The sequence below is a fragment of the Coturnix japonica genome, chromosome 3 (genome assembly GCF_001577835.2).
Source record: "Coturnix japonica isolate 7356 chromosome 3, Coturnix japonica 2.1, whole genome shotgun sequence".
In the NCBI taxonomy this organism is placed as follows: domain Eukaryota; kingdom Metazoa; phylum Chordata; class Aves; order Galliformes; family Phasianidae; genus Coturnix; species Coturnix japonica.
In genome coordinates this window covers 78019094-78033998 of record NC_029518.1, presented here as the reverse complement: position 1 = coordinate 78033998, position 14905 = coordinate 78019094, and the positions used below count along the sequence as shown (strand labels likewise).

Sequence of the window (14905 nt, the reverse complement as noted above, 5' to 3'; positions counted from 1 at the left end):
GATTAGAATCTTTAGCCTCAGGTCTTCTTAGACAATACTTGGAGCTTTCTATCAATATATTTTTACTCTAAATTTAATAGATAGCTTTCACCCCAGTCAAACAGTTTACAAATCACAGCCCTTCTTTTTCTTTTGACTCCCTCACCTACATTGCTATCTGCCACCATTGTTCATCACATCCTAATTGGTGTCTGCTACTTCTGTGGCTGCCCTGAATAAAAGGACAAAAAAGGTTTCTACCTTCGTATAGTCATAGAAGTACAGGTATAATTTCTATTTTTTACCTGTGTTTCCTGTAGCTGATCGTGACTATCACAAACATTTAATTTTAACCTGTACCTAAATACTTGATGTCATGATGCTCTCCTTACCTGCTCATGTCTTGCTTTGGTATCTCACAGATTTTAGGTTCCTAATCTTCAGATCTTGGATCATAGAATCATAGAATGGTTTGGGTTGGAAGGGATCTTTAAGATCACCTAGTTCCAACCCCCCTGCTATAGGCAGGGACACCTCCCTCTAGACCAGGTTGCTCACAGCCCCATCAATCCTGGCACTGAATGCTTCCAGGGAGGGGTATTTACAACTTCACTGGGCAATCTGTCTCACCATCCAGTAAAGAATTTCTTCCTAAAATCTAGTCTAAATCTACCCTCTTCCAGTTTAACGCCATTTTTCCCCACCCAGTTGCTACATACTTTTATAAATATCCTTCCCCATCTTTCCTATAGGCCCCCTTCAGGCACTGTAAGGGACATTTATCAAGCAGATGCACTACCTTTTAAGTCTTCCTTGCATTTAGACTGTGCTCAGGCATGATGAGAAGCTCCTCACTACTTGTCATATATTATCATAGCATAATAACTGGCAAACAGTAACAGACCTAAAATTTGTCCTGCCTTTCTAGCCTACTGTCTAGGCTGCACTTTTAGCTTTTGTCTCTATTGTCTTCTCATTTTCCTGGTTTCTTTCTTGGTAGAAGGACAAGAGGAATCTGATGCATAGTTTAGCAGGGATGGAAAAGAGTACAATCTTTACCTTGAAAGCCGTTCTTAAATCTGGATCCTTTGGGTAGGAGTTCTGGAGTATACTCATGATAGCCCCCTAAATAAAACTGACTGAAGACATTGAGTCCAACCAGTCTCCCAGGAGAAGTGACAGTTTTATTCTTCTGATCATCCACCTTTCAATGAAACATGTATATTTGTTACAACAAATGATTTTACTTTATTTGGGAAATACTAATGAAGAAAGCCCTCCAAACTTAACAGGGAAACATAAAAGCTGTCATTTTTACACTTTAATATGAAGGAAAAACACCCTACACTTACCATCTAAATGTGTACCCTTTTAAAATAAATAATTTCTTACCTTCAGCCAGCCTTTCTGGAGATATCTGCCAAGGTGGATGACATGAATATTGAGGGTCAGGTCAAGTGGTTTACTAATGATTGTCGCTGTGCCAGAACCCAGGTTGTAGCTATATACTACTCTGCCATCACAGAGGCCTAATACCAAAAAATCATCTCCATTCAGACCTGAAAAGATAAAAATAGAGTAGCTACTTATTTTAGGTTTCGGTGAACACCAATGCATAAAGCATCCTCCAAATTCGCTGAAAATACATCAGGTTATGGTGCACTTACTCCCACTTTTACCAGGCCCAGCTTCACTGCCTTACTCCAGATTCTTTCCCTCCCAGCACCAAGGGATGAACTGGGGTGGGAGGCAGCCCTTACTCCTTCTCGCAAGGAATGCAAGCCTGTATTAAGCCACAGATCTGAAAACTTTAGAAAGGGATGTATACACCAGGAGAGAGAAATCCAGAAGACTGTCAGTCTGCTGCTGTGAGAAGTTCAGTATTAAGTGAGATAGTAGAGCAAGGGTAACTTTTGGCTGTGTGGGGGTAAGAGGAAGAAGACATTAGACATCTCTGTGTTGGACAACATTTGGCAATGCTTCACAAGAGGTCAGCTGCAATATTAATTCAAATCAAATAAAGGGATTAACATGAGATGAAAGTGATGCGAGGATTGTGATCTAGAAATAGTACTGTTCAAATGATCCTGGATCATTCGATCCCATCCTTGTTTTGGGTCTGTGTCAGTGATCCAGGCAGGAGACAAGAGAGGAGAATTAAAGAGGTTAGATCATATTTCCTATGATTTATAAATGATAAAAGTTTCTACCCTGAGTGCTGTATGTTTACAGTAACATTTCATTATTATTATTATTTTTTTTCTCAACATTCATCAGTACCATGGATCCCATGTTGTCAGTAGTGCTAAAATGGATGAGACACGAGTATCTTATTTTACTTCGTTCAATGCTGAGGGCATGGCAGCCTACTGCAGAGGGATGCTGTTCAGAGATACATAAAGCACTGTTAAAATCTCAGTGCAGATATTGTTAGCAGATTTATATAACATGCTTCATGAATAACTGTGTTATTCAAACAAAGGGGCATACTTTGCTTTATATAGATAGTTGTAGCAAGACACTTATATTGGATTAACTTGCATTGAGTGACATCAGGGTTAAGGGTTAGTATTTTACATAAAGAACACAGAAATGAATCCTGGCTTCTCCAGGGATGTATGTCAGGCTTGTGGGCTATGGAAGTGCAGCCCCTGTGACAGCAGCAGCAATTCATGAATGCCTCTGCGTCAAGGTGCTTGAGGACACAGGAAGAAGAAATGGCAGTGTGGCTGTGATATGCTGGATAGTTGAATTGACTTTCCATTAAAGTAAGTGCCAATGTGCAAAAATTTGAGGCAGCATCTTCCAAAACCAGCCTCCAGATACATGTAATCAATCACAAAATTTATGCTGATGACTGAAAAAGAATCTTGTTTTCATGTATTTTCTTCAGAAATCTGCTACCTCAAGCATCAGATTACTTGTTTCTAATATTTAATGTTAATGGTTTGACTTCTTTATTAAAAAAAAAAACAACAAACATTTCTACAGTCTGATTCCTTACTGTGCACATACACAAAAATAAATATTGAAGAGATTAATTCCTTCCTAAAGATGTTATAATACCCTACTTGTATAGGGAATATATTAAAGTCTGTAATACGTCATAATAAAAAAGCTTACCTTGGCCCTTCTGTCCAGTGAAAAATATCAAGTTGTCTTGTAAAGCTGAGTGGTGGTTTAACAACTGAAATTTTAAGTGGAATTCATAGTAGAAGGTGATATTTGGGATTGTAGAATAAGCTAGGAATGAAGTATATCCAAAGACATCTGTGCCACTGAAACTAGGCTGGATAATATTAATAACTGCATTAAAAATAAAATAAAAATCAGTGTTAGAGAAAATTCTTCAATGTGCATTTGAAATGTGCATTTAATAGCTTGCTTTAGAATTAAAAAACAAGTAAATAACACACACACACAAATGTTACTCCACAGTTTTTTATGTATACACATAATTTGGCTTTTCTTGTAATTTTATAAACGAGCTTCCTTTACAATGTAATTATTGGCAACTACTGCCATCTCCTGGTCTCTACATAGCATTGTTATAAATAAAAGTACACTGCAATATTTACTCAGAGCACATACAGACAAAAGAAAACTCACAAATAAATTCGCCTGCTAAAAGTAAAGCCATTATTATGCACCTCCAAGTGAAAGTAAGCGGGGATGTGCTGGAAAGGTTAAAGAACAGTAATTCTTCACGGGTAGGTAGAAACATATCATGAAATGATGAATTTGTAGCACAATGCACAGGACCTACATAAATTACATCGTTCCACATTACTTGCTGTATCATTCAAATTGGTGTTTGGACTAGATGGTCTCAGTGGTCTTTTCCAATTTTAATTCATCCAATGATTCCATAACTTGTTTGAATAGCCAGGAATCAAGTTTATAAAAATGTCAAATTTACAGTACTGGCAGGTTATTTATCTTTTTTAAAAACACTATTTAGGTTCAATTTCATTAAAAAAAAAATAAATACTTTCTGTTGGGCATTAACCAAGTGAAGAATGTAGCATTTAGCATAAATACCTTTCAACACCTGGCCTGAAATAATTGGAAGAAACAATCAATTGCAATTATGCAAATTGTAACATCATCTTTAGTCTGAGGAATATCTTTTCAAATTTCAACCTGGGAAATTTGCCATATTGACCCTGAACACATTATTATCTAACCTGACAAAAGGTGCAGACGTAAGCCTGTCAGAAACCATTCATGGCACAAATTTCAGGTCCTCAGCAATACAGTGTGTACTGTCCCATTTATTAAGCAGTACTTCAGATGTAGCATATTATGCCTTGTCCTGTGATTTTAAACAGGAGCCAGGAAATTTCCACATGAAGTGGTTGTTTTCTCCTAATTACAAGAAAATTGGCAGAGTTTGTTCCTCTCCGCCTAGTCTGGTTGAATGTAATCTCAGGTCTTAGACCTTTATGAGTTATGTGTATTGGATGAGAAATACAACTCCCACATTTAAATTTGATGTTGGCTGCAGTTCACTAGCATTCCCTCAGACTACCTCAGCATGCCTGCGGAAGGCTCAAATTCTGCATGTGCTTTAGCTTCTCAGCTAACTACGACAGGTAGTCAACTCCTTTAATGAGAAGCCTTTTCTTTCTCTTTCTCCCTTTCTCCCTTTCTCTCTCTCTTTCTCTCTTTCTCTCTCTTTTTCTTTTTTTCCCCTCCTGCCCCCCTCCACTCCCCTCTCCTCCTCTCCCCTTCTCTCTCATTCCATTCTGATTTACTATAAGAAAGACACATCTAGATCATCAGCCTTACAGTTGGAAGCAATCTGTACAAGTTGAACATTGGTGGCAGTCACCTAACCACTGGAGGGCATCTGATGCAGATGTTTATATAACAGCTGACTATTCCAGGTTGTATCTTACACCAGTGAAAATATAAAGAACATTTAGGATAGAGTTTTCTTCATCTAAAACACATTACTTATGTACATCAGGTGAACAGTATTTTAAAATGATTATTTGACCTCATCAAATACAAAATAAGAGGGGAAAATTATAGATTTCTAAAATTATGTGGGATTAACCCTACCATGTGTGTATCCTCCAACAGCCTACGGATGTGAATGTCCTTTGTTTCTTTTCTCTATTGCCATAAAAATGAATGATTCAGAAATTCTGAAATAATCCTCTGTGAAATAAAGAAAATACTTTTTTTTCCTTTAGGAATTGTAGGACACCTGGAAACTAAATTAATTGTTCAGAGTCACAAAGTCTGAAGTGGGCTGAAGAACTGAGTACAGAAATCTCATCCTCAGGCTAGAGCAGTCACTAAGCATACCTGGCAAACTGAGTTTTTTGTTTTCCTGCTCCTGAGTGTTCAGACACAGCTCCTTTCAAAACTCCTGACAAGTTTTTTTTTGATCCAGTTCTGAGTCTAATTGTGCATTTTGCTGGGGCTGTGAAGTACTTTATATAAAATATCCAGCACTGTAGGTGCTTGAAGCATTCTTGTCCTATAGGCTCGGGATATCATAAAGACATGACTGACCAATGGCTTTTGGGATAAATGATTAATCTCAGAATAACAGCATAGCAACAAATAAAAATCAGTAGAACAACGGCCCAGGTTAAGTGACAGTAAATCCAGTCATTCACTAATATGGGGCTAAATGTAATATCTGGGCCTGCAGATGTATGTAATCCATGTTTGCAGGAAAGCCAGCAGGAAGTGAGGCATGGCTTCTCTGGTGAGGAACTCAGATCCACTGAGATATTTGAAGAGGTTCAAACTCCCTGTTTGGATCATTTTACTGTCGATATATGGAAGTGCCACCTGCACTTGTCTACCAGCTGTCAAACCCCACTCTTCCTCCCCCTGAGCTGTCTCTCTCTTGTGTGTATGCAGTGCTCAGATGCTACCTGAAGTGGTGCTCAACACTGAGTAGGGCAATACTTAAGTAAGGTATAGTCACCAACTGTGAGAATATCACACAAAGCAACTAGCCTCACAGACATATTTAGCTTCTCACAGTTTTCTCCACAGCTTTGAAGGAGCTTCTGACACCTACTAAAAGTGAGCTGCAGCATCTAATTAACCCGACTATCTTTATCAGGGATGTACATGCAGGAAGTGTTCCTAAACAGTCCTCTCTACAGCAACTTCTGGGGAGCACAATGTGTTCAGATATGATAATTAATACCAAGACAAAAGCTTACATTTTTCACTAATCTAACCCATCTAAATCGTCAGGTGACATTCCTTCCATATTTTGTCTCTTTCTGAACTTTTAAAATTGGTTTTATACCTCATTTTAAAACATGATTCTCCTCTATGCTAAGTATTATTTGTCATCAGGCCTTCAACCAATCATGTGAAAAAATGAAAGGTTACAGTAAATGAAAAATGTTTGGTCTTAGAGATATCTTTCATATGATAACCCTCATTAGTCCCAAATTAAAACAGACTATTAAAGTGCAAAAAGGGGGAAAAAAAAAAATCCACAAAAAATCAATTTCGAATAATACAGTGATTGGTAAATTTCTATCTAGCAAGATTACTCCATCTTTTCCGTTTACTCTCTGTCTTTTCATTACAAACGTAAGGAGCTGAGAAGACAGAAAATTGTATAATCTTCCCTCTTTTCTCTGAAAAACAGCCCTGAGAAATAGTTATTCATAAAATACTTATAGCTGAAGGAAGATCAGAGGGCACACAGTAATTGGGTTCCACTCTTATTTTCCTTTTTCTGCCCAGGCACCATTCAAGTAAGAATCCCACCCCTTTGCTATTGGAGTCACAGAGCTGTGTCCCAATGACTATACTTAGGAGTCATGCAAAACCACACTCCATGTTAACTGTGCCTGACAGAGTACTTGAAGCCTTTTATCAGCTTTCTGTCCTTGATCTTATCCCGTGTGTCTGTCAGTTCTTACATCATTTACCACTGTCCTCTTCTGCATTTCTACCACTTAACAGGTAATAAAGTACCTGTAATAAGGCATGGTATATCCCATTGCCTCACAAACAAATAATGACAAATGATCCCATTATGTAAATGTATTAATGTAGTTGGCTACCTATTTCCCTAGGACTGTACATCCTAGCAGATCTAGATATAAAAATGGAAGATTAAAAAACCCATAACACTTATAGTTTAGGAAAAAAAAAAAAAATCTTAACAAAGAGGAGAGAATAAAGTGACAAAATTGAGAATAATGGTTTCATTATCTTTGAATTTTCTGTTGTAAGTTAAAATAAATGCTCCTTTCAATGTTCACAGCCAATACATCTTGGACTACAGTTTTACAATTCATAGTAAAAAACAAGACAAATCAATAGGCTAAAAAGAGGTGAAGACTTCAGGCTATATAATTACAATCAGATAACCCAATTCTTTATGTTAAAATTGACTAACTGTGAGCAGTTATCAGGCCAGTGCCTGGCTTCAGGATGAGCAGCTATATACATTTGGGATGAGGACTAATCAATTCTCCTAAACACCAGCTCACATGTTTGAGAAGGGAGTACTGAAAAGGAATGGAAATTGCTGGCAAGCATATTTTCCAGTCTTCCAATCTATAAAAAGGTCCCCATAAAAGTGTCTTTTGTCATAATGAAATTCTGCAGTCACTGTTCCTCTTACTGGTTTGCAGTATGGATTTCAATAAACCAGAGATTACTCTTGTGGATGAACAGAGCGAAAAATATTTCCTTTGCTGAGTTTACAAAAAATATTTTAAAATCAGATCCTCTTCTTACTCAAGAGTAAGCAGCAAAGGTAGATGTTCAAGTGACAGCACATGCTCCTGATGGAAGTGACTGGCTTAAGAAAGCAAATGCATATCTACAATTTGTTATATATTCACAGATTTCAATATTATTTTGCTTTCACAGGGCTCTGGCAGAAACCTCTCTCTGCGCACTGCAAGACATTATGGGGTATTAGATAAGGCTGAAGAAGGAAGGAAGAACTTCCAGCTACAATTCCCCTGTCCTTTGTGCAGAGGAATGGGGAAGATGGGAGCTATCCAGACACCAACAGTGGCAATGAGAGAGAAGGCCTGCTGTACAGGCAAGAAATAGATACCAGCATAATTTGGGAAGCAGAGTGAGATGAAGGAGATAAGCTGGTGTTTAGTTGACATGCTTTGCTAGTTCTACATAAAAAGCTGTTTTCTTAAATAGTCAGCACACTTTCCTCACCAGAAACTGCGGGAAACCTAAGAAGGAAAAGTTAAAAGGGGAGGGTGGGGATTGAACCTCAAGGAGGTGCTGCGTCAAGTGGAGCTCAAGGGCATAGTGGAAGACCTGTGATGTCTGGAAGGCAACTACAGGATCTTTATAATGGCTAATTCAAGTGTATGCTTCCCCCTGAAGAAAATGTTCTCAGATATTTTATTTGTCTTGTAGAATCAGTGGCATAGTTATGTGGTATCCTTATGGAGCCCATGGGCCCTGTTAGCTTAGCTTATTTCAGTAATCATATGGACTAGTAACTTTTACTTCTAAGTGGAAGATAAGATTTGATATAATAAAACTGATTTTACTGCTCAGGGATGAAAGTACAAATCTGCAAAACTGGTAATGCGGCAGTGACACTGTGTGTGCAAATGTGTGTGAGTCTGCTTGTTTTTATTTTTTTTTTACAATTTTTTATGACATACCTCAGTTTGGAGGGAAAGGAAGGAAGAAATTAAAGCTCAGATAAATGCAAATGACTCAGAAAATATATACTCTTGGGTAGGAAGAAATGCAGGTCTGATCAGCATCTCCCAAAGTCTCCTATCACTAACCAGAAAACTCATGATGTGGTTTGGTTTTATTTTTTTTATCTGAGGAAATTCCCCTTGGGCACCTACTGCCACTGAACCGCACAATTTAGTCTGTAGACCTGAACACTCTGAAGGTGACATTGTGTGACAAACACAGCTGCAGAGAACACTTCACTTGTAGGCTGTTTTTCACACCACAGAGTTTGGAGCAAGTGACTACTCCCACTTCAGCACTTTGAAATGAATTTTACACATGGGGAAATATATTCTGTACTCTTACAGACCCTTTGGACTGGCAAAGATTAACAAAAATGTTGCTCAGAAATGTGTTTCAATGAACTTTTTTTACAGATTGCTGTGAACTCATGCTGGGGACAGTTCTCTTTGGTATGTGATCTATGAAATGCAATGCCACAGTTAGGAATCTATTTTATCTTGCCACATCTGTACCTTTAGACAGCAAAACTAAAATAAACACATAGTTTGGTCTAAAAGACTGCAGTTTATACAATTATTCATTTTTGCAATGCACATTCTTTTAAAATGTTTTTCTTTTAAATTTACCTTTGTTTACAAGGTAAACTCTTGAAGCATAACAAAATATTCTCCATATTACAACTAAGAGCTTCCCAGAAACTTCTAATTTATTGTGTAAAAAATAATTATCACAGTCAAGGGTTGAGAACTCCAGGTGTTCATATCCATTCCTGGTGAATAAACCATTTGTTCACATTTTTAATAAGTTTTTTTATTTTTTTTAATTTATTTTATTTTTATTTTATTTTTAGCTACGATTCTTAATCTTAAAAGTTAAAGTATGGTGATATGGATGTATTTGAGCTCAAGTATCACCTCTGGGTGAAGGAAGCACTGCAATTGTTGCGTTTGGACTTGATCTTTAAAGTATTTTCCAACCTGACCTATGATTCTATTATTCTAATTTTTCACTTAAAACTGAGATCTTATGAAATGATAAATCTCTGCAGGTGGCAAGCAATTCCTCTTCTAACCTAATCCTCATGTGTCTCCATAGAGAATTGTCAATGTATCTTCCTGACCAACTTTTAAAAGTATACAAAACAAATATCTAGGGGGTAATTTAAAAATCATTGTGCAGGAAAAACCAACCTCATAGCACTGTTGAAGAATGTGTGTTCATTTGGCCTGAAATGGTGCCATTTGTAAGCACTTTCATTCACTACTGTGATCCTAACTACTGGAGGAGGTAATACAGGACTTTCATTTATAATCCACAAGAAACACAGTACAAGCCAATTTTTACTAAATTAAATGTGAAAGAAAATTTATCAGACTAGGCCTTGAATCTTCAGTCCTTTTACATAAAACAGCTGAAAAGGCAGAGCTCAATAACTGGATTCAGTTTAAATGCTCTGGATTCCTTTAACTACAGCTTAAAAAACATCAGTCACTTCAGAGACTGAGTCAAGTCACTCAAGCAGACTTGGTCCCTGATCCAAATTCTTTTACACTGATGGCGTACAGGGCTAAACATATTCTAGTTTTCATTTTTGTAAGTGGCTGTGTTCTTCTTCCAGATGCAAACTTGTTTAATGTGGACTTTTAACACTGCAAACCAAGAATCCTGTGTTAGCTGCTAAAAGTTCATCTGTAAGTGCCAGAGGAAAGAAACTGTCCTACTCCACCTTGCTCCGTGACCTCAACTTGAGCACTGTATGCAGATTTGTGGGCACCATAAGATAAGAAGGCCATAAAACTTTAAGAGGGCAACTGGAGGAGGGCTACAATGATGGTGAAGGGTCTTGGGGGAAAGACCCTGGGGGAAAGACCTGAGGAGCAGCTGAGGTCCCTTGGCTTGTTCAGCCCACATTAGAATGACTTAAAGTAATCGTGATTTAGAATTTGTGTCTTCCCTTATTTTTATCCCCTCACACTGATTGATTACACTTTAGCTACACAGCTTCCTGGGAGAGAGATCCACATATATTGGTTAACTTGCAATCACAGTAACATGGTCATATAGTTAAAAATCAAGGAAAGATGTGTAGTGATAGATAATTCACTTTACTACTTATATATACAGAAAAAATGGAAATGTTTTAATGAATCACAGAACCACGGAATTGTAGGGGTTGGAAGGGACCTCCACAGATTGAGTCCAGCCCCGCTGCAAAGCAGGCCTCCTACAGCAGTCTACACAGGTACATGTCCAGATGGGTCTTGAATATCTTCAGAGGAGAATCCCCAATGACCCTGGGCAGCCTGTTCCAGTGCTCTGTCACCCTCACTGTGAAGAAAGTCCTTTGTATATTGCTATGGAACTTCCTATCCTCTTGTTTATGGCCACTTCCCCTTGTCCTGACCCCACAGACGGATTAAAAGAGGTTGGCCATGTCCCTTTGACACCCATACACAAGGTATTTATAAATATTAATAAGATCACCACTGAGTCTTCTTTTCTCAAGGCTGAACAGACCCAGTTCACTCACCCTTTCTTCATAAGAGAGGTGCTCCTTTTATCATCTTTGTGGCCCTAAGGAACCTTTATTTGAAGTCTGAACAAGAATAATGTAACCAAAATAAACAGAAAGCAATTACTCCCAGCCCGACTAGATTGCAACATGCTTCATCTGCTTCAGAAACTGAAGTCCTTGTTTGTCCCAGGAACTTGTTTTCTTTTTGCATATTACACAGAAGTTACTATCAGCCTGTAAGTTTCTGCCATGTTTGCCATTTGTAGTTTTCTCACTTTTAGAATGCTGTGCATATCCCACAAATTGCTATATTTTTATCCCCTGTCAAGTTTTGTGTTTTTTTTCCCTCCTTTATAATAGCGACAACAGCTTTATCATCACTCACTTCTATATATCTGTAAAGTTTTATGTTGTTCTTGGTATGTCTTTAAATTCATAACTGATGGCATTTTGATCTCTGCCATGGTCAAGAACTGTAGCAGAAGGCTCATCTGTGTTTCTGTCTACATCTTGAGCTACTTTTACTTTGTCTTTTGTAAATAACCTGTACTGGAAGGAGCAGCTGTGCTGGCAAAGGATCTCAATTCTATTTGGTACATTTGTTATATTCATTTTAACAAACAGTCACTCTAAGGTTTACACATTTTTTGCTGATGAAGACAATCAATTACTTGATAAATAGTCAGGAGAAAAAGTCTTCTTTGTTTCAAACAAAAAGCAGCACGTAGCATGCACTGGGTTACTAATCTTCACAAGACAAACAATATTATTTCTGTGTCTTGAACAGGAGAAGATTCATTAAAAATACATGCTCCTAGCCTTTTAAGTTTTATGGGCCATTTCTTTCTAATAAATTTGTTACCTGGGCCACTCATTTTCTTAAACAATTAAAATTGGCTTCTAACACAATTTACATTGTTCTACCACTGTAATTAGGCAATCTATCATTATCTTCAGATGCAAAAACAAATGTACCGGTTTGGTGCTGCTAGGGCTATGCATAAGGCTGCACCCAGCACACATCGCACTATGGTACTGTTTCTCACCTCTTTGTTCAGTTTTAGTTTATGTGATAAAAAGATCTTTCGCAGCTCATTTTAACTTTCACAGTAATGTTTACCTTAACAAGATTTCTACCTGTACTCACTTCTAAACTCTTAAGACACAAGTTCAATAGAAGAACTTTTCATATTTCAATAACTTTCCATGCAATGGTCTTTCTAACCCTAGTAGATGCACACTCTGTTCTATCTGCTTGTTTTTTCTCTCCCATTTTTCTTTCTTACAGTAATGATTCAGAGAGAGTTTTCCCTTCCCACTTAATAGAAATTCATCCATTCTATGCTTTCACATCCTTCAGGTTTGTAGTCCAGTGAAACTCATGAATATGTGTATTTTCTCTCACTTTAGACTAGTGATGTCTGACTACAAAGAGCTTTGGAAGAGCCTTATTGAAGGACTACTGGGAAAAAGCCCTAGATGATACTCAGTGTAGACAGATGTAAATTGAGGGAGATGACAGAAACATTCCTAGCCTGACATACAGGATGGTGGGCTCTGAACTTGCTGCCAGCAAAGAAAGAGGGTTATAAAGTTTTAATAGGCAGTTTCATGACAATGTAAGCACACTTAGTAAGTTATTACTGGAAATTCCTTCTAATATAAATTTTAAATGAGGTAAATGTTTATGGAAAAAAGAAAAGGACAGTGTTGTCCTTTGATCTGACCTGAACAATATTTTACATAAAAGTATTAATTTTGAAAGGAAATTCAAAAGTACTGCTGAATCAGCTCAGAATCAGTTATTACTTTCTATATGCAGAGTTTTCTACCATTACTTGTTGCTTCATTCATTGTTACGGAAAAGAATACACTGAATGTTAACACACAGGAATTTCTGACCTGTAACAATCATTATAATAAATGCTAAAGAAATAAAACACCTTCATTTGATAATAGTTGTAATGACCTATTTGCTTATCTTTAATAATTTCCCTTCATCCTGTCTCCTAATTCACAGCAAGCACTTGGTTATGTTTAATTTGTTTTTATTTTTGATCCAAGGAATTAATCAAATTTCAGCATCTGGCAGTATTTTTACAATCCATAAAGTACTTTTTATACACTTCTTTTATGTACAAAATGTCATGATTCCCTAAGTACTGCAAAAATCAAACTGCAGGAGAAAATGCTTTGTCCAAAGGAGTACTTCACTCAGATATCTTTGTCAGCTTCTCTTAAAGTAAATTACTGAAACATCAGCCATTACTTGGTGTTTTCTGGCTTGTCTACTCTCAGCTTCTCTGATCTTTCTGTCTCTCTGGATAACGCTTTTGTGAAACAACATGAAGAGAGGGTGCTCAGTTCAGGTGATCTTTGCTTAGGACTGTACTTTGGGTCATGCTGTGTTTACAGGCAATGGCAAAGGTGGGGAGGAGGTCACTTACAGTGTTCTGCCTTCCAAGCATTTGACTTCATGGAGGTACTGGAGCAGGTCCAGAGAAGAGCAACAAGGATAGTGAAGGGCTTGGAAAATCAACCCTATGTGGCTGAGGGAGCTGGGGCTGTTTAGTCTGGGGAAAAGGAGGTTGAAGGGAGACCTTATAGCTCTCTTCCAGTATCTGAAGGGTGCTTACAGTGAGAGCAGGGAAGTCTCTTCTCACTGGTGACAAGTGACAGGACAAGGGAAAATGGCTTCAAATTATGCCAGGGTAAGTTTAGGTTGGACGTTAGGAAACACTTCTTTACAGAAAGGGTAGTTAAACACTGGAATGGGATCCCCAGGGAGGTGGTTGAATCACCATCCCTGGATGTGTTTAAGAGCCTTTTGGATGTGGTTGTGGAGTCTCCTTCTATAGAGATATTCAAGACCTGTCTGGATGCCTGCCTGTGCAACCTATTGCAGGGTACCTGCTTTAGAAAGGAATTGGACTCAATGATCTCCTGAGGTCTCCTCTATCCCCTGCAATTCTGTGATTCCATGACTTGTTTCTTGCCACAGCTTCCACAAATGTCAGAAACTGCAACTAATGCACACTAAAACCTATGTTTCTTACCATCATTGCAGAGGATGCCAGATCTTCCATATGGACAAAGGCAAACAACCTCTTGTCTGGACTTTGGAAAACATGTAGCACCATTTCCACATGGACTTTCATCACAAGTCATAAACTGGCAGAGTCTTCCAGAGTACAGTTTAGGGCATTCACAAAACCAATTTTCTGCATCACTGGTAAAGTTAAAAACAAAACAAAACAAAATGTGTAAGTATCAAAACACACTTAAAAAAGGATGGGTTTTATTCTCACAGGAAACCAGTGATGTTTGACTTGTGCTTGTAATATACTTATTTGGTTTTACTCTCCTAACTTTTTTTTTGCTTGTTTGTTTGTGTGGCACTAGAGATGCCAGAATGTTTTCTGGGTCATGTTAGTTGACAAGTTACTTTTTATTTAATTTTGTATTTCAATCCATCTTTCTTGGTAAAATATGCGACTTTTCTGATGTGCTGCATTAGTGATTTGTAGTGCTCCTTTTATAACAGAGTTGGAATAAAAGTTACAGAAAAACAGCTCTTCTATCATGTCACAAAAAAAGGAAAAGAAGAAAGAACAAAAATGTAAAGATACCAGTTTACTTTTCAAAAGAAAGCATCATTTGTACATTCAAGTATTACCTATAGCTCTTGACAATACGGCAGGATGCAAAGAAAAGCTGAAATGT

At 37.6% G+C, this 14905-nt stretch overlaps 1 protein-coding gene across 2 annotated transcripts in view; it reads right to left on the bottom strand.

The window, feature by feature from the left end:
• The window catches only part of EYS (eyes shut homolog), a 771550-nt gene that overhangs the window by 34774 nt on the left and 721871 nt on the right, over positions 1-14905 (bottom strand). For both annotated transcript variants that reach the window (XM_015859149.2, XM_032443873.1), the window contains 4 exons: positions 14239-14411; positions 3103-3285; positions 1372-1538; positions 1039-1183 (listed from right to left, as the gene is read on the bottom strand). In XM_015859149.2, the coding sequence (XP_015714635.2) occupies positions 1039-1183; positions 1372-1538; positions 3103-3285; positions 14239-14411 (668 nt within the window). The remainder of the gene's footprint in view (positions 1-1038; positions 1184-1371; positions 1539-3102; positions 3286-14238; positions 14412-14905) is intronic.